Raw genomic sequence first — 21,382 nt, forward strand, 5'->3', positions numbered from 1 at the left:
CGAAGCGACATCAATACGGGAGGTGGTCCACAATTTAGAGGTCTGTAAGTGGGAAAATTTTCCACTTCTTGATTAAACATCATATAGAATGAACGATTTCCATATTCATCCTATTCTCTCAGCAAGCAACAGGGTCTGTTCTTGTGTCACAAGAACCTAGCAAAGTCATGCTTTCTAAGAAGAGGAACCTATCCAAGATGGTGAAAACACCAAATTAGACTCGAAAAATTATAGAGTGAACGTTGAGGAAGGACATAGGACTTATATCTCCTGAGCTCATGTCTGAGATTCGGATAGAGTGTGGATTGAAGTGAGTTTCAGAGGCTACAGATGATGGGGGGAGTGACTAATGGATGACGCCGCCAGTGAGTTGTCATTCAGGTTCATGAAGTTGAATCGAAGGTATAAAATGGTTAAAAAGGTCAAATTCCAGTATGGAATGATATAGCCACTGATTTCTTCTTAGTGGCAACACACAATGATTGGACCATGAGTCTCACTTTCCGCCCGTGAAATCGAGCCGGGGGTATAGAACCTTAAATTCAAATCAAATTCGTGGAAATACGGGTAACGGTCATTGATTCAATAAAGTGTATTGAATATTACCGTATCACGTAAAAATTACATTATCTCAAGGATTATTGCCTCTCTTTTCAGTGTGAATCCTTCGAGCCAAGTATGTGAATAAGCTTTGCTCTCTATGGCACAGACAAATGTTGCTATCCACAATGGCATTTGCCAATAAAAATTTAAATAAAGAACTACGATTAAACTTTGACGATTTACAACTACGATTAAAGTTTGACGATTTTCAAGATCAAAACCAAAATTACCAATTATTGAAAAATATGAAGCACAATTTCCACCAAGATCATCGCCAAGGAGATGACAGCACTATGTGACTTTACATCAATGCGTTTAAAATTATACAAATTCAAGACTCAAGTATTAACCCATGATTAGCCAGCCAGAGCTACAAAAAGAAGTTTTTGTTATGACCATCTGCTGTGACAAAAAATATAGAAGAAAATATATTAACATTCACAACCTACTTGGATTTTTAACCCTCAAAGTTCTATCAACATGTAAGCTATATTACGTAATCGACAAAGGTAGCACAGCTGATGGACCAAAATTATATATCTTCGAAGTGTAGGTAAGACTTCTAAAATCAGTTCTTAAAAGCACGGACACATGAAAATCATCGGGAAAAAGAACAAAATAAAACTCAAGATGAACTCATGAACGTGCCTCTAATTTTACCACTCCAATGTGTTGCCAAGGGGGAAAGAGAAGAGCTCACGAACTGGTGAGGACTCGATCAATGAAATATCAGTTGCATAGCCTCCGACTGGCAACTTCAAGTCACGCAAAACTGTGAATGCCTCTGCCATACGATTCTTTGGCACCTCTTCAGCAACTGCGCAGTAAGGAATCCATTCGTCAGGAGAGTCGTTCTCCCCCATTTGGATCCCTTCTTTCTTCATGGCATCACATAACTGGGAACGAAATTGAAGAAGAGGCATAGATGGGGTCGGACAAAGAAACAGAACATTATTGGGATTTGGGAGGCTTCCAATTGAGGAGAAGGATAGAAATAATGGTTCTTGTTTAGAAGCGAAATTTCTAATAACATGCTCCAGTTTAGGTAAGTCGATTAAAGGACTAACAAACAGGGTAAGATGAGGTCTAGATTCAATCTCGATCAACTGTGTGCTGATTTGGCGTCGAGCAAGCACATTCCAGGCCTTCAAGACTTGGTTTTCCAGGGCTGGGTCGAAGTAAAGCTCGATTGCGTATCCTTGAGACATTGTCACTAGACAAAATTCAAGATCGCGGAATTAAATAACGGGAAATCAACATCCACAAATCACACGACCAATAAAATTGGATAACAAACAAAGTAAAGAAATCCCACAATCCTTGAACAGTAAAATTCTCTCAAAATCCAGAATTTAAAACCTGAAGCTGAATTAAAACTCTGTTACACAATAAGAGCCAATAAATGCATTGCAAATAGATGCCAACACAGGGAAAAACAAAAGAAAATAGAATTCAACAAATGCAAGGATAAAGAGTATAACACAGAAACAATTATGAATATCATCTAAAGATTACAAGTTTAAAAGATTTGGACAACAAACATATTAGGAAATCTAACATATGCCAACAAAATTTTCCCAAAATACAGAATTTATACACGAATATCAAGTTAAAACCGAGAATAACCAAGTTTAACATGATGAAAGCAAAATCAGCACGTACATATTGAAATTGGGGACTATAGGTGACAGAGTGAACAAAGTGCATCACGGAATTATGCCAAAATTAATGAATTCAAAGATTACCCAAAAACAGTAACTAAGATCTAAAGATTGCGAGACCAATAGTTCCGGACTGCGAACAAATAAAAGAAGTCCTAGAAACCTCAAGCAACAATTTTTCCCCAAAATATTTAACTCAACTTAACTCAATACAAACTGAATTTAAAGCTTAGTTAAAATGGGTTTCCCAATAACTTCAGAAGTATCAAAAAACAAATTGCAATTAAAGCTTATTATTGCGGCATTTTTCTCTAAATAAAAATTAAAGAACACGCGGTGAACACAGAAAATTTCACAAAATTTTACGCAAAATCAGGACGTGCGGTGGTAAAGAGTAGAAATAGTCAAATATAACGGCAACCCATAAATAGTAACTAAGATCTAAAGATTACAGGCCAAGAAACGAAGGCAATAACCAAATTACAAAAATCCCACCTAGCTTCAAACGAAAAAATGTCCAAACTATGAAAATCAATGCTTGAAAGGGTATTTATAAAAGCAAAATTGGCACATACCCAGTAAAATTCGAGAAAACTGAAACACCAGATCTGCGTGAAAAGCAAATTTAGGAAGTTGAGAAGCCAACAGTCGCCAAATGGGAAACACCTAAAGAAAAATTAGTATCCACGTAGAGGGGAAAGGGTTGAGGAATTATCGCGGACTTGACGTTGAAAAAACCAACTAGGGGTGAATTTCCTAATCCGATAACACTCAACAACAACGACAAATTTAAAAAACTAACACTCACTTTTAAAATGTCTATTTTATCCTTATTTTAAATATATTTTTTTCTTTGAACCTAAACTATCGTTTTCTTCTTCTTATTTTGGGCTGCTCATTTGTTTTTTTTTTAAGTGATATGATAAAAACAAAGTGAACAAATTCGTATTTTATATCCTATTTACTATATTATGATACGTTTTCATTGATAAGAAAATTACGAAATTAAACATATTGTGTAATAAGACAAAAATGACTGAGGCGACCGAATGGCGACTGGGAGCGACCGAATGGAAATTGAGTTATATAGTAAAAAATAGTGAGTAAGTTCATATTTTATATGCTACTTAATATATTATGATATATTTTTATGGATAAGAGATTATAAGATGAAAAATTGCGTGAAATAAGCTAAATAGCGATTGAGGGCGACCGAATGACGATTGAGTAATATGGTAAAAATAAAGTGATCAAATTCGTATTTTATATCACATTTACTATATTATGATTTCATGGATAAGAAAATTACGAAATTAAACATAGTGTGAAATAAGGCAAAAATGACTGAGGCCGACCTAATGGCGACTGAGAGCGACCGAATGACTACTGACTTATATAGTAAAAAATATTGAGCAAGTTCATGTTTTATATCCTACTTAATATATTATAATATATTTTTATGGATAAGAGATTATAAAATGAAAAATAATGTGAAATAAGCTAAAAAGCGATTGAGGGCGGCCGAATAACGATTGAGTGATATGGTAAAAACAAAGTGAGTAAATTCGTGTTTTATATCCTATTTACTATATTATGGTATTTTTTCATGTATAAGAAATTATGAAATTAAACATAGTATAAAATAAGACAAAAATGACTGAGTTATATAGTAAAAAATAGTGAGCAAGTTCATGTTTTATATGCTACTTAATATATTATGATATATTTTTTTATGGATGAGAGATTATAAGATGAAAAATAGTGTGAAATAAGCTAAAAAACGATTGAGGGCGATCGAATGATGATTGAGTGATATGGTAAAAATAAAGTAGGATAATTCATGTTTTATATCATATTTACTATATTATGGTACGTTTTCATTGATAACAAATTACGAAATTAAACATAGTGTGAAATAAGGCAAAAACGACTGAGTTATATAGTAAAAAATAGTGAGCAAGTTCATGTTTTATATCCTACTTAATATATTATGACATATATTTATAGATAAGAGATTATAAAATGAAAAATAGTGTGAAATAAGCTAAAAAGATATTGAGGGCGACCGAATGACGATTGAGTGATATGGTAAAAACAAAGTGAGCAAATTCGTGTTTTATATCTTATTTACTATATTATGGTATGTTTTCATATATAAGAAATTACGAAATTAAACATATCGTGAAATAAGGCAAAAATGACTGAGGGCGACTGGGAGCGACCGAATGACGAATGAGTTATATATGAAAAAATAGTGACCAAGTTCATGTTTTATATGTTACTTAATATATTATGATATATTTTTATGGATAAGAGATTATAAAATGAAAAATAGTATGAATTAAGGTAAAAACAATATTTTCTAGTACATCAAATGGTTCTATTAGATCACTCATATCTCACTCAGTCACTCTTTGTATTATGACATTATTTTTATTTTTTACAATATCATTCCATTATACTATACTAAAATATAGTAAATAGACCTCAAACGTGAAGTTGCTCGTATTTTCTATTATAAGAATCATATATCACTCAGTCTCTGTCAGTCGCTCTTTGAATTATTTTACGCCACTTTTATATTTTATACTCACACGATTATAATATATTATAATATAGTAAATAATCCACAAAATATTAATTTGATTACTTTTATACATTGAACAGTACAAAATATCTTCGATGCATTCATACTAAATCATTAATGTTCAATTACATTAAAAAAAATACATCCAACCATCCACTTTCAAAAAACAATATTTTTTAGTAAAAGTACAAAATAAGCAATAAAGATGTCATAAAAATTAAATGATTTAACATATAAACGGATGACATAACATATCAAAGTGGGCGACTGAAAACAGAATTGAGCGACTGAAAACAGAATTAGGCGACTGAACCCATAATGTTTGGGTGACCGAAAATTAAGAATGAAATATATGAAAAATTATATTTACAATATATACATTGTAATAAAAACCGATAAATCGATAAAAAAAATTGAGATGACCTTAGAACTTACACCTGATTTAAAATCTTTGACAATGTTGAGAAAAATTGAAACTTTTTTAGGAAGACAAATGACTACAATATTCTCTTGCTTAATGTAGAAGAAGAAAAAATATTGAAGAGAAGACTAATGAGTGAAGATGAAGAAAAGAAGAATCGTTGTGAGAAAGATGCGAAGAATGAAGAGAACAAGAACTCATTTCCTTTCTCTCTTTTTTTAAGTGAATGTTATTTATCAAATTTTGAATTTTAAAAGACTAATATTTAAAATTAAAATTTACTTAAGGTAAAGTGGCCCAATCCGATAGGCAAAGAAGGGAGTGAAGAAATCAAGAATCGAGTTGTTCTTCACATAAATTTGTTTTTTAAAAAATAAACTTCACAATAAATTTATTGTTTAATAATGATTTAAATCATTTGATATTTGTAAAAAAAATGATTTTATGTTTTTCATTTGAAATTAATGTCAAATAAAAACTATTAATTTAAAAGTTAAATTGGGAACAAGAATTAATATTGTTTTAAATTAAAATATAACATAATTATTTATTACTAACATTTTATAAAACTTTTTTATGTTTTATAAAACTTGAGCCAAATAAAAATATATAATCAATTAATATTTTATTTTTCTCACCAAATGGTAAGTTATGATCTGAAAGTAGACTTGAACCAAATGGATTCCAAGTATCTTTTAAGAATTATATGCATTTGAACATATTGCTATGCCAAAAAATTGTTGCTTCTTCCTAAATCAAATACCTAAAAAATGCAAATTAAATGAAAAAAAATGAAGAAAATGGAGCTAATAAAACTTAATTACATGATGTTAAAGATCTTATAAGATTTTCTCAGGTTTTTTTAAACATTATGAGATAATTTTTAAAATCTTTTCACTAAGCATTCCAAATTATATTTAGGGCTTTAAATATATGTTATAAATTGCTTAATACAGCTCATGAGTTCACTAAATAATCTTTAAATATTATATTAGCTATAAAATGAGTATTTTACTAGAGTATGTCTAGTGTGAGATTGTCTCACGGATCTTTACTCATGAGACGTGTCATTTTTGTTCATATTTGCAATAAAAAATAATATTTTTCAAAGATGACTCAAATAAAATATATGTCTCACAAAATTTACTCGTAAGATCGTCTTACATGAATTTTTGTATTTTAATAGTTAAAAAATGACTCATACTAAAAAGATGAGATAATTTTGTTCCGCCTTTGTTCAAGGCATCAAAAGTGTACATTCAACCTTGTACATCAACAAAATTTCTCCAGATGCTTCAAAGCCCAGCAAATTTTTTATATATACTATTGCACCGACACACACGTTACGTGTTTGACATTTTATTAATATATATAATTATTAAAACAGACAATAACATCAAAGTTAGTTATTCTAAGTGTCTCAAACTTAATAAAATAGTATAGAAGTATAGACGTATATATATTCATAATTTCGTTGAAGTCAAATGGAGTAATTTATGATATAAATTATACTCTTTCAATCAATCAAATATTTGAGTGATTCCACTGTTTGTATTTCGAAAAAAAAAAGGAATTCAGATGATTATAAATTTATTCTAATATAAGGAGGGTGTATTTAATAGACTTTTAATAACTTTATAAAAGTTTAGTAAACTTTTGTAGATTTTTGAAAAGTAATGTGATATTCAAACTTTATTTTTAAAAAATCTACAAATGTCTATAAATATTCAAAATGTCAATAGACTTTTAATAAATCCATAAAATTCTATTAAGTACAAGAATTAAAGCCTAAGATACCACAATGAAATACCTAAAGATTTGAATGTACATTTAATTTGGAAATATCCCAAAATCATACACTCAATACACACACTAAAATTTTCATTTTTTTTCTTCCAATTTTTTTTTTCTTTTATTTGTATTTTTTAAACATATTTTTTAGTACTAATAATAGTTTTAAATCAAAATTATTAATATCGTTAATTTTATTTTCAGAGTTCCAATCACAAAACTTCATAAAATTTAAAATTATATTTATTAAAAAATTTTAAAAAAAATATTATTCTACATAACAAAAAAATTATAATATTTTACTGACCTATAAATTGAAAATAATAATTTTTGAATTAGTAAAATTTAATTTTTTATTAACTATTATATAATATTTGATGTTTAATTTTTTTTTTAATTTTAATTAATCTATATCTTGATTTTAATTATAACTCAAAATTCTTGTACATTATATTATATATATATATATATATATATATATATATATATATATATATATATATTATATATAAAAGAATAATTATAATAAATTAAATATATTAAATTTTATAAATTAACTCTAATTACTAATATATTAACATACTTATTATTTATTTTTAAATAAAAATAATTGTCTTGTTTTTTTTTTTGACATATTGTCAAAAGAAAATTGATATATATTTTATATAAAAAAAATTTAAAATAAATGAAATTATTTTAAGTTTAATTATTTATTAATATTGAAAATTATTATTATGTTTTTTTTTTAAAAAATATCAATTATTTAAATAAACATGTTGAATTGACTTGAATAATTGAAGTTTAATTACAATAAATTTAATACTGACTTATTTATTGATTTTTGTAAAACAATATGTAAAAATATTATATTGGGAGACAAAAATATTTGAAATAAGTAAAAGTTAGTCACTTTCAATTGTTATTTTAAATAAATTTTAAAAAAATCACAATAATAAATCACAAAAACATTAGGATTCTATGAAAAAGTATACAATTTTCAATAAAAGTTGTGCGTAATAGATCTACAAGACTATGTGAAAATTTTTAGAAATCCGTGAGATTCTGCAAAAGTCAGTAGAAATCTATCAACTCTACAAAAATCTGTTATTAAAAAAAAAGTTGGAAAATCTCTGCAACGAATACACTCTCATGGTATTCTTCCGAAATTTATTATTCCAGTAAATGGAATGAGCTCTTACCATATTTATATATGGATACTGAGAAAGACCGGACTCCTTTTTTTGTTTGATTGCTTTTCTTTTTTACTGTTCAAAAAACACATAGTTCTGTTAACTGTACAAGAATTTTTATGAGAAATGATATGATATATATAATTGTAGGACCGAGTGCTTACCGCTTTACCAAAAACTATAACTAGTAGTAATGGTGCAACTCAAATCTTTTAAACCGCACAGCAGCACAAGCACCATGGTTCGATCGCTCTACCAAGCAAGGACAATTATTGCACCCAACAATCTCCCTCTCAATAATTGCACTCCTTGCAATCAATGAAAATCGAACCCATGACCTTGGCTCTGATACCAATTGTAGGACCGAGTGCTTACCGCTTTACCAAAAGCTATAACTAGTAGTAATGGTGCAACTCAAATCTTTTAAACCGCATAGCAGCACAAGCACCATGGTTTGATTGCTCTACCAAGCAAGGACAATTATTGCACCCAACAATAATAATTATATAAGGAGAGACTGTACAATAATAAGATCTTGCTTCGAACGTATCACACATTGGACATTTATAGCTTGGTTTCTCATCTTTTAAAGACTATTTATGCTTTAGCGACCTTTTTCATATCATGATTTGGACGTTAAAAATAAGTGAAGTATTCTCCTCTTTGTTAGGACAAGAAATTAGAATCCAAATATAATTCTTATCGTAGGTTGACCGAAACAAATAGATGATATATATATATATATATATATATATATATATATATATATATATATATATATAATATGAAATATCGACCGACATTGATTATGAAATTTATGATCAGATATTTTTTTAATGATGATCAGGTAAATTTTAATATGGTTATAACAAATTTAAAGAATTAATAAATATAACAACTTCAATTTTGTTTTACCATACTCGAGAAAATATGAGATAAAAAAAGGAAAACGGGAAAAACATATTCTCATAATATTTGATTATATATAATGTGCCATTTCAATTAGTTACATGATGAAGCACAAAATAAATTTAAAAACTATGCATTCACTGCATTTAATTTATAAACATCTACAACTTTTGCGCCCTCTTTACCAAGAGCACATCAATACAAGTTCACTAACCACTAACATATCAAGTTTTCACATATCAAGTTTTCAAGAGTTTCTTTGCATTTTTCAGGATGTTCTATCAAACTCTTGGCTTGGAGATAGTGGCCACAACTAACAATGATGAGAAGAAGGTGCACGCCTGTTCAAGCTGGTAGCTCGGAACAAAATTGCCCTACTACTCTCATTGTCACAAACGCCAGATTTTCGTATTCAAGGCGGATGGTGTTCAAAACCAGAGAAATTCACACTTACATTATTTGACAAAGTAATATTTTTCCTTCAGTTCCTTCTATGCAATATGGCAACATACTGCTATACGGCAATGATAAATAACGGCCAAGTGTATTGAAGATCATAAGATATTGACAGTCTGTTGTGTGTTAGTCCATCAATTACCTGAAAAAAGAAACAAGGATGTAGAGCAATAACTAGCCGAGCTGTGTGTCGATGCACAGAACCAAATAATAGACCACGTTCCTTAGTCATGTACATAATATTCATACAAATTAAAAACAAAAATAAAAAGATAAACAAGCAATGCAGATAGTGTTCAACTGCACAATAGTACCAGTCAGATGGAAGACAGAATTCTCTATACTAAATTACGAATGGGGCAATCCCAAAAACATATATTTCCATATCTAAAATTCTTTTACTATTTCCCAATTCTGTGAGTCTTCAATGCATATTGAACTCAATTTCAATACTTGCGTATAGAAATGATGTCAATCACACATATTAAACTCGATTTCAATACTTGCACGTGGAAGTAATATCAAACACACAAATTTGGTGCGATTAAGGTGACAAGCCCAAGTTGTTCTTCCAATAGACATTACATTACCACACCAATCATCTATAGTAAAGAGATTATCCATGGAAAAAAGAAGGCTATAAATGTTTAATACCAGAGTTTTTCATTATGAGTAGTACCTTCAAGATTGTGAAAAGCAAGAACACATTGTCAAATCATTTACCATCTCAAACACATTGAGAGGCAAAAAAGTCCAGTGAAAGTGTGAAATCAAAGAAACAGTAAAAAGAAAGATCAAAAGAGACTCGTACTGATTCCAATTGTAGCTTATCTTAAAAATCTCAACAAAAGAGACAATTATGTTGCAAGTATAAGAGCCTGCCAACTGCTCTAGAATTTTCAATGTATCACTCAGTATCACTCATTGGGAAGTTTTCTATAACCCAATGAAATAGTGTTTTTCAATCTAGATAAGGTATTAAATTCATAAGACATTATTTTTTTTTTTGATAATAAACATATTATATTAATGATTAAAAGTTTACACTACAATATGCGGATAAGACATCCGCTAAACGAAACTGAACTTAGCAACAAAAATTGAAACTAAGAGCGGTACAATTTAATCGAAAACGAATTTCCAATCCCTGTATAGCTCCGAGACACTGTAGGTGTTTGTAATCTTTCTGTAAAATCGACCAACTTGCCACTCTGAATTTGATTTTATCCCATAATTCTTCAACCGTGTCCTCCTTATCTTCGAATATCCTTTGATTTCTTTCCATCCAAATCGACCAAAAAATGCAATGGACAATGATAACCAGAATCTCACATTTTTCCTTCCTTTATGTAGGCTTGGTTCTACTTTAAACATCTCTTTAGACTTATCCGGCATGACCCACACCATTTGTAATACCGTGAAAGCCTTGACCCAAATATGTGAACTGAAAGCACAGTGAATGAGCAAATGATCTTGATTCTCTTCATTGCTATGACACAGGCAACACCAGTGAGGTCTTAAGGCGCAAGATGACCATCTTCTTTGTAGCACATCACTAGTCTGTACTTTCTCCAACGCCACAATCCACGAGAATACTCGCACCCTTGGCGGCACAGGTATTTTCCAGATATTCAAATAGTAAGAGAAAGGACAAAGAATAGTCGAATTGAAGAAAGAGTCATAAAAAGATTTTACCGAAAATCTCCCCGAGGAGTCCCCCAACCAAATTCTATAATCGTCTACCCCCGTTTCCAAACGTACATTTTGTAAGAGACCAAGTAACTCGCTGAACTCAATCTCTTCTTCTTCATACAAATTCCTTCTAAATCGTAGATCCCACTGCTGATCGCTCATCCCATCCCTAGTGACATTATCAACGAAAAATGAAACGGGTTTGTTAGTGAGACTCGAAATGGCAAACAATGAAGGAAATCGAATAGAAAGAGGTACCCCTCCCACCCACTCATCCTCCCAAAACCGTATAAAATTCCCATCCTTAATCACCCCCCTAACCAATCGAATGAAAGCCGGGAACGATTTAGAAATACCTTTCCATGGACTTTTGAAAGTAGAGATCTCAGCTAGCCCCAAATCCCATTCGTTTTCATGTGTTCCATAAATGCTAGTAATAACTTTCTTCCACATAATCACCCTATCCACTGAACCTCTCCACCACCATTTACCGAGAAGGACTATGTTTCTGATTCGAATATTTCCCACTCCCAAGCCCCCACTAACCATCGGTTTGCACACTTGATCCCAACCAATCACAGTGACAATGCTTCTCACCGTCCGGTCCATCCCACAAGAAGTTTTTCATCAATCTTTCCATAATAATTCCCACCTTATTCGGAACTCTGAAAATGGACATAAAGTAAGAAGGCAATGCACTCAAAACAGCCTTAATCAGTGTAAGTCCCCCCCCTAGATAAAAAAGATTTTTTCCAGTTTGCTAGTCTTCTTTTCATATTCGACATAACTGGATCCCAGAATTCCATCTTCAAAGGATTACCTCCCAATGGCAGTCTTAAATATTTAATTGGGAAGGTACCTTTCTTACACCCAATGATGTTAACCTATTCATCTGTTTCCTTTTCATCGATGAGCAAACCCACAACCATACTTTTTTCCATATTTATCTTTAGACCCGATAGTTTGCAAAATTTTCCAGTAGGTCTAAAATTTCCAGCAAATGCTGTCTTGAGCTTGCAAAAAATAGTGTCATCTGCAAATTGTAAGTGGGTAATCTAGCTCTTTTGTCTTACCTACTACGAATCCTGTAACTCTTCCATCCACCTTGGCTTTATCGACCATTCTTCCCAGAACATCTATTACTAAATTAAAGAGTAGTTGTGATAGTGGATCCCCTTGTCTAAGACCTCTCTCCCCTTGAATTTTACCCCTCGGCCTTCCGTTAATAAAAATGGAGTATGAGACGCTCGAAACACACCCCAGTATCCACTTCCTCCACTTGATTCCAAAACCTTTCTTCATCAATACCCAATCAAGAAAATTCCAGTCAACACTATCGTATGCCTTCTCCAAATCCACTTTGAACACCCATCCATCCTTCTTTTTTCTTCGATAAAATTCTACTAATTCATTGGCGACTAAACAACAATCCAATATTTGTCTTCCCTTAATGAAAGCACATTGATTTTCTTCGATTGTTGAGTTAATGACTTTTTTCAATCTATTCGTCAAGACCTTAGCCAAGATTTTATATAAGCATGTAATCAAGCTAATCGGTCTGAAATCCTTTATCCTTGTCGCTTCCTTTTTTTTCGGTATGAGACATATATATGTCTCGTTTGTTACCCCATTGACAATTCCACTTCTGAAAAATTCAGCAAGAACCCTTAGTATGTCCTCTTTGACCGGAACACTAATCCTATGCAAACATTTTCTTGGCCTAAAGTGGCTCAATCCTCAACACGCAACAAACTATATATTTATTTCTAATTAACATATTTTCTCCTCAGAACTATACAAAACATTAGGAGAGGAAGGGAAAGGGGACAAGAAAAGAGTTCAATGCAGTGGTAGAACCTACCTTTTATTCCCTAGCATAGGTAAGAATATTTTCGACTCTTTTAAGCTAAACCGCTCCACCAACTCTTCTGTAATGGATTAGTGTGGGATCTTAGCAATGTTTAGATATAAAGTTCATAAATTCACATCAAAACATAAAAGAATTTTTCTATGTAATGTATTTGAAAGAGATTTTAATTCGATCAATCTGATAATATCCAAATTATCAATAAAATGCTCTAATCTCATAATCCAACAAACATGATAAGTAACTCCTAAAAAAGAGAGATGAAGAAATGACTCTCCACAAACCATAGGAAGTAACATATCAATCTTCAGAGTCTCCGAGTTTCCGTCATGATGACCATTTCAAATCAAAATGAAGATATGAACAGTAAAATCTTGAAAAGGGGCACAGTAATGGGTATTCATATTGTATGAATCATGAAACCAAAACACATTCTTAGAGCTACAAATGGTAGATGAAAACTAAATTCCATTGACAATAACCACATGGATTTGAAACATGTGGGGAAAATAAGCTGTGTACCGGGAATTACCTTGAGAGACACTCTTCTGTACATGTCTATCGTATGTCCTCAGTTTCCTTTACCCCATGCTGCACAGGATCAATGGCTTCACTTTTAGATCTTTCTATGCAGATAATCATCTGATGTAGTAGGGCTTTCTTCGTAACAGAAACAAGAACAAATAAGCAACATCATGCATATCATCACTTATTCTGTAGTTGTGAGATGAAACATCACCCAGGCGTGGAGGATTTGTTCTCTTTTTTGGACAGTAAGGTCAAATGGGCCCATTCTTTAATTCGGCCTTTCATCAGTTGAGATAAACGGGGGACAAGAGTGGATTCAAAAACTATCCATCACCAACTACTCAAGAAAGAGAATATTCTTAAGTTTTCTTCTTTTTCCTTCTCAAGTTCGGCATTGCTCGAAGAAATCTCGTAGATCGACTTTCATGGTCGTTCCCAGCATCCTGCAAAGAATCCATCAACATAGTACTCGATAAACTGGAATCATCGTCAACATTATCATTCATAATCTGTGTATCAGTTACATCAGTTCTGCTCAGATTTCTGTTCGGTTTGAATTTAAATTCGAAGAACCAGTTTCTGGTCTTTTTTCCTCTTCAGAATCAAAACCAGTAATCATGTTAAAGTTTTAGAGATTGTTTCTCTACTAGCACTCGCTGCATGCCCACCGAATTCGATGTTGTCATCTTCCTCGTCTGAACAAAATCCACCCTCCAAATTGAATATACTCATATCCCCTTGTTGATTCGTCTTTGCCGGAATACTCATCGTCTTGAGCAATGCCCCTCTTATCAGTCATATTTTCTTGTTTAGTTTCATCTACAGAGTGTTCACCTCCAATTCCAGGGTCTTCAAGCCCATCCACATATGTATCCTTCCAATCAACACATGGTCCCATTAATGAATCCTTGTTGGTTGTGTCTTTGTCAACTTCACTTTCCTTGTCACAGTCATCAAATTCGTCAGGAATACAGTAATTCACAACCTTATGAAGACGTCCGGACTGAAAGATACATACATAACATATTACTAAAAACCAAGAGTAACAAAATCATGTAAAACAAAGGAGATAAACTTACCCTCCGTACTTCTTGTGATTCTTCTGAATTGTCAAATTGCAATCCTCCCTCTTTTTCTCTACACCACCACCACCACCACCACCACCACCATCAGCGTAGCTCATTTCAGTATCTTCAAAATAGGAATTCCTTTTTCTTGACCCTCCCCAGTGTCTTTCTGTCTGCCTCGTGTTTTCTGTCTTCCTCCTGCACTTGATTTTCCCTTCATGCTAAGGCTCTTGTCTATGCTTGTAGATTGTTCTAAGTTACTTTCATCCAACCTGTGAAGCATTTTCTTTTCTTCTTCCTCCTTTTGGCAGCACAACATTTGTTTGTTTTTTGGTACTGATTTGATTAGCAGTGACAGTACACTCTGGTTCTTTCGACCTGGTTCCTGATGCCTCGGGCCCCAATTCACTGGGCTTAGCTTTTCTTTTCTTACCAACTCTCGATTGTTGTGGCATTTCCTCATCCATCAGCTCTGAAGATTTATTCCCTGTGATTCCTTTAACAGCTTTTTTTATCCTCTTACTTCGAATCTTTGCAAATCTTTCGTTGAATGTATAAAATGCTTCCAGTCGCAATTGTGTCTACAGAACAAAAAAGACAAACAAATACCGTTGAGCTCTCTTCTCTGACAATCTCCATAACATTAACACATGACAGGCAAAATCAACGATCCTAGCTAAGCATCTTATTTTGGTCGCACATAAACTTAAAGCTCTCAAAGATTCTTAAGGTTGAAATGAAAATAGATGTATCAGATCATGTCAACTACAATTACAGCAATAACATAAAGAAAATTTACTAAATTCAGAGACCAGGCATTAACCTCATGCTTGTTGTACTCATTTAAAACTGGTAGCAGCAACTCATCCGCTTTAGAACTGCCCCACCCAAACTTCTCCCAACACAATCTGCAGACGATCAGCTTGTCAGGTATCTATTATATATTCTGTTAATTAGATAAACACAGCAACCATCGTAGTTATCTTTTCATATAAAATTATTACTGCATTATACTACAGAGAGTGAGTAGTACATGGTGTAGTAGGAGCAAAATTCCTATATCATAAACTAGAACAAAGACAAGTATGCATAAAGTCGAAAAGAATATCAAGACAACATTTTCAAGCATTCAAGGGGGAAATACACCAGTAAATGAGGGCACAAACTAACTTGCGAAGAGCGAACAGATCCGGCTTTCCCCATGAAAATGGTTCGTTGGACTTATCTACTTGTGGAGAAGTGTATGCTGAAATCACAGCATCACTAGGAAAAGAAGAAGGAATGTGCCAGTTTTTGCTGACATTTCTCTGTACATCAAAGTTCACAGATTTTGAATATGCGAATAAAAGCTAGAAGAATCAACATCACAGTAGCCATTGAAAGGATAAATGAGAGAAAAAATATATTACATGCTTATCCATGAAAGTCTGCTTCATCATTTTGTTGTCTTGATCACAAGACCTCTCATCAGCATTACTACTTGAACCACTCTTTAGTGTATCACGATCTTTTGACCCTTTGCTTTTTGATTTCCCACTTTGTCCGTCAAAATTTCTGAGAATGGTAGGGTCAGGTGACTCAATCCATTCCCGAAATTCATGGAGGCCAGTTTTCTCAGGAAATGCATTTACGACTTCCATGGCATTAACAATCCCAATGCCGCTGTCACAGTTTTGAGAGATGAATAAGCAACAAGTACAATTTGACATAGATCATTTTTGAACAAAAAGAGTTCTTAATCAAAGGACGCTAGTGAGTGTATCTACAAGGCACTGCGGACTTGGATGACGGAGATTACCTGACACCTTCAGTGTAATCACTTCCGAGAAGGAGTGCCATATTAATTAATTTTTCTCTATTTAGTCCAAGCTCATTCTCGATGTCCTAAAAAATAATAGAACACCAAGATCAACCACTGAGTAAAAATGTTTACATTTTTCAATAAAAGGGTAAGTAGGATCTCAATGCCATGTATATTTTGTACAGCACATAACAAACATAGAACATAAGAAATAACTGCACAATCATCATCAGGTCAAGCCAGATAATTATAAGTAGCACTACAAAACAAATAGCTGGTTCACAATATACTTAGCATTCGAGGAAAAAATTCACCTTCAAAAGATATGTCTCTACGTATTTGCGATCATCAAAGATGTTCTTGTACACGCTTCTTGCTCCAAACAAGAATGCATCAGAGTCATCAGTAACCACCCCATCGACAAGGTTAAAAAATTCCATGAATGCACATTGAGCTTCAGCTTCCATTGGCGCTATAATATATGGTAAGCCAAACATTTGAAGCAACTCCTAAAATTTACAAATCATCTGCTTAGTTAAGTCATAAGTTCCCACTGTTCACGATATCACAGTAAAGTGCTAATTAAAAAGATGTAAATGCTTTAAAGGATGTGAATAAGACGAGTTCAAAGCTTCAAAGTACCCAAACACCAGTCCTTGACATGACAACCGAAGTTCACTCATGTCCTAAAGAAACATTTAATCTTTAGGGTATTTAGATTGATTTCTCAAGTTTAGAAAATTTTGCTTTTGAATGCAACAATTGTAACGTGTTATCATCACGAAGTTATATCTAAATTCTATTATTAACGTCATCTTTAGTTCGGAAAAAACCTGGCATTCAGCAAACATTTCGCTGGTCGCTGACTCGGAATTTCTCTCAAGTTTTCGTTGTTCAATTCCAAGTTCTTCACGCTCTTTATGGAGAAATATCATTTCCTCCTGCAGATCAAGATTCTTAACTTCATGCTCGACAACATCGATAGAGGAAAGATTCCTCTCAGACATGTTCTTTTCAATTGATAAGCCAACAAATATATTTTCCTTGGTCAATTGTTTTGTACAATCTGCATCAATCAGAGAATCACAAACAGAAATCCCTGCCGATTTTTCAGTCATGCAGAAGGGCTCATTTACTGCCGCATGAGACATGCCATGTTGACCATCAACAAGATCAGTTTCATGCCGATTTTCAGAATTAGGATCGTTGAAGGAATAACTCATGAAAGAACTATCACTATTATGCACAAGCTCTCCACCAGAAGTATCAACTGGTTTGTTCATTATATGTTCATTACCACCCATACTACAAGTATCAATTATCTGCTCTTCAGTCCTGCACAAATCCTTTTCTTCAAGCACAGTGTCTGATGCCACAACAAATTCTCCAGACAAAGCTCCACTGACACCCACGTCTTGACACAAAAGCTTTTGATTTTGACAGCTTTCTTTAGGATTGATCTCTGCAATATCATATAGCTGGGTAGATTTAACTGGTTGGATTGCATCCCATGCTGGGCATTCAATCTGAGGTCCTTTTGCTTCATGAACAGATCTCCAAGTATTGTCCTCTTCAACCATTTTCTCAGATCTTCCTTGTTCTTGATCTTCACGTGAATTATTCAAAGTTTTATTATCTATCATATCCTCAAGTTCTTGATCTTCACGTGAATTATTCGAAGTTCTATTATCCATCAGATCCTCAACTTCTCCTAATTGCTTCCTGAAACTCGGCTTCCTCTACCAAAGCACCTTTTCTAACAGTTTGAGGGATGTCATCCGGAAAAGATGATGAGTTCACTTGAATACCTTGAAATCCTTCCTCCCATTCAACATCGACCTCATTACTGGTGCCTTCTTCCATGAAGGATGGCTTAATTTCAGCTTTAAAGTGACTGGGAACAATATTTCTTTTGTCTTCAATGACTCCTTCCTCCCACTCAAAATCTGAATCAGAATCCAAGGATTGTTTCAATGAGGCAGAATAATCCGTGCTCAAATCGACAACAGACGGGTGTCCTGCCACAAGACTAGCAAATATATCATCATCATCATGGCCACAATTATGACCAGTATCTTCAAAAGAAATCTCCATGGTTCCAATTTTTACAGAAGTATCTTCTGTTTCATCATCTTTCTTCTTCGTTCCATCATTGTTCTGGTTCTCAACTTCATGATGCTGGATTCTCTCAAGGGCATTACTCAGGACATCATCCAATGTTTTAGCTGTGGTAGTTCCATTAAGCTTCTCCTGATTTGCATCTGCTTTCTCTTGCTCAATCTCCTTCATCAGATCTAAATTCCTCTGCAGATCTCGAGTCATGCGAATTCCCATTGCTCTTACTCTACTGACTCGAAGACGACCTCTCTCGTCCAAATAGGTGTTGACATCATGATCCAATGCATTCCCAGTTTGATCCTCAGTCAGTCCATTCAGTGCATCAGATCTAGCGATTGACCTGACTTCATTGACAGCTCTGTTAAAAGAATTCACAGGCAACTTTTGATTTTGTCCACTGCCACTACTCTCTTGTCCAGCAGATGTAAGAACTCTGATCAAATCAAGCAGAATATTCAATCAGACAACCATACAAGATAGGATGCATCAGGAGGATATCAACTAGGCTCCACCATAAATGGAAAAAAAAAACGTATCAACAAGAAAAAAATGTCCATCAATGCAACAAATATTAAATATTAGATTATATAATAAATACGAACATAAGTACATCAATCTACGAAAATTAAAATGTTTACTAACTGTTTGTCTCCAGTAAATGACGATGAGAAAATAAACTCTCTATTGGCTTCAGAGGCGATCCGTGAAGTTTGCACGCCGCCTATTCCCCTTCCTGCAGCAGATTTTTGCACCCCATCAATCTCACGCCGAAAAGCCACAGTCTTAAGATATGCCTGTATTTGGAGTTCTGAAAACCTTGCTGGAACCTAAACAAGCCAATACCAGATTATCAACAGTGGATAAATAAACAATGCTCCCTATAAGTACATTTTGGCCTCACAATGCTTGATAAATACAAAAACAAAATTAAACCACAAAAAACCACCACCATGCTCTATGTTCGCATCTATGCCATTTCTATCAGTAATGGACATCGTCTTGCCAAAGAATTCCAAATGTACGATTTTGTCCACAAAAATTAGTTGGTGTATCTCTTAACATACCTTTTTCACCTTTTGATACTTATGTCTGTTCTCAGCCATCAGTCTCTCTCTCATCTACAAAAATGAGATAAGCAGGTCAGACACGGACGAAAAACAGTTCCAACAAGAACACTAAATTAAAATCAAAGAGATATTTTACCTGAACAAGGAGATCAAGTTGCATTGATGGAGGTAAAGCCGCCAATACAGCAGGATCAACTTTCCCATGCATCTCCGGCTGCAAAAAATGTAGGAAGATAGTTAACTAGAAACAAAAAGGAGACTAGCCTTACATAAAATGTACAATTACCCTCAGTCTGTTACTATGCCCTCCCCCTCCCCTCCCCTCTTCCTCTTCTCTTATTCGCACACAACTGTTTTTTAGGCCTCAAGTAGAATCACAAAATATAACCTTACCAGTATCACCTCCTCATCTTCATCATCACCATCTTCCTCTTCATCTGCACCTGATCTCGGTGCGTCGACAGTGAAACCCTCCTTTTCTTCAGCAGCAAGAGAGGCTGCCAACCTTAATTGATACACGACAGAAGTCAGAATATAATTAAACTATAAAAAAAGAATAAAAAAAAATCCATAAAGAATCTCACTTTTCATCCAGCTCTTCCCGAGTCCAACTTTTGGGCACCTCGTCATTTTCTTTATGCGCGTTATGCTCAATGTTTGGTTCCTCTGTGATGGCCTTCTTTCCTTTGATATCCTTCTTCCGTCCCTGATTTTCAAGCTCAGCTGCCAGTTCTTTCAGCCTCATTGCCTTAACCTGTCAATGCGATGACGAAAATCACAGCTAAGAGTTTAAGATTCCGGTTAAAAATAAATTTTTTATTTGTTAGTTTTCTACAAATTCAAGTTTCCCAAAGATTATCTATCTATCAAAATCACTCACGTGATTAAGCAGCAATTTCTCCGCTGTCTTTCTGATCTTAGCCTGGGCATTCTCACGCTGCCGGCGACGTGCTATGACTGTACGGCGCTTGAGAGCTGGGGTACCACCATCGAACACAAAAACGGGCTTCGTGCGGAGGAAGAGTAGCTTACAAATCCGACGGAAAAATCCCAAAATGTGAGCATTCCGAACCATCTCCCCCTTCTCGTCTCGCATCGCCTTCATAAACTGTATCATCCATATGCTCGCATCTAAAACAAAAAAACGCATACAAGAAGTAAAAAAACGCATACAAGAAGTAAGAGCGAATAGTGGGGATACCTACGATAGAGTCACTAAGGTTAGGGTTTTTCCGTACCGATGGCGAGTTTCTTTCCGGTGAGTGTTTCCACGGAGACGCGGCGGCCGACCGGCGCCAGCAATTCCCAGAGGCCGTGGACTCCCATTCCCTTGGCTCAATCGCGCTGAATAATTGGTAGTTGTGTTGTGGCGGGGTTGTTTAGTTCGTGCCACCCATATGGAGACACGAAACCTTTGAACCGCTGCTTGTCGGTTTATTTACTTCATGACCTTGCCCAAACCGACATCGTCGAGCCGATATTGGGCCAAGCCCACATTTCAAAACAAGTAAGTCAAGCCCAATGTAGCTAATCCAAAACTATTTCATTATGATCTTCTTATTTTTGTTTTTTTTTTAAATAAAAAAAATTAACGATCCTCTTTATTATTTCACGTAGACTAAAA

The 21,382-nt window shown here is 33.9% G+C and overlaps 2 protein-coding genes across 2 annotated transcripts; both read right to left on the reverse strand.

The window, feature by feature from the left end:
* Positions 1 to 1,055: 1,055 nt before the first annotated feature.
* Positions 1,056 to 3,031, reverse strand: LOC140841536 (uncharacterized). Its single transcript, XM_073209036.1, has 2 exons — positions 2,840 to 3,031; positions 1,056 to 1,816 (listed from the first exon to the last, which is right to left on the reverse strand). The coding sequence occupies exon 2, from the start codon at positions 1,809 to 1,811 to the stop codon at positions 1,260 to 1,262; it is 552 nt and encodes a 183-aa protein (XP_073065137.1). The 5' UTR covers positions 1,812 to 1,816; positions 2,840 to 3,031; the 3' UTR covers positions 1,056 to 1,259.
* A 6,173-nt stretch (positions 3,032 to 9,204) lies between these two features.
* Positions 9,205 to 21,172, reverse strand: LOC140840872 (DNA repair protein UVH3-like). Its single transcript, XM_073208032.1, is given in 20 exon segments — positions 9,205 to 9,760; positions 13,710 to 14,416; positions 14,418 to 14,708; positions 14,785 to 14,842; positions 14,926 to 14,970; positions 15,037 to 15,353; positions 15,596 to 15,680; positions 15,943 to 16,079; positions 16,182 to 16,434; positions 16,571 to 16,656; positions 16,888 to 17,082; positions 17,407 to 18,227; positions 18,280 to 19,124; positions 19,334 to 19,518; positions 19,756 to 19,809; positions 19,895 to 19,972; positions 20,152 to 20,263; positions 20,343 to 20,512; positions 20,639 to 20,889; positions 20,997 to 21,172. Coding segments are annotated over 19 exon segments (4,167 nt in total). The 5' UTR covers positions 21,085 to 21,172; the 3' UTR covers positions 9,205 to 9,760; positions 13,710 to 14,320.
* Positions 21,173 to 21,382: the final 210 nt, after the last annotated feature.

The sequence above is a fragment of the Primulina eburnea genome, chromosome 9 (genome assembly GCF_022965805.1).
Source record: "Primulina eburnea isolate SZY01 chromosome 9, ASM2296580v1, whole genome shotgun sequence".
In the NCBI taxonomy this organism is placed as follows: Eukaryota; Viridiplantae; Streptophyta; class Magnoliopsida; order Lamiales; family Gesneriaceae; genus Primulina; species Primulina eburnea.

Bases quoted from the DNA above. Each gene is read 5' to 3' on its own strand.
- LOC140841536 (XM_073209036.1), bottom strand. From the start codon at position 1,811: ATGTCTCAAGGATACGCAATCGAGCTTTACTTCGACCCAGCCCTGGAA.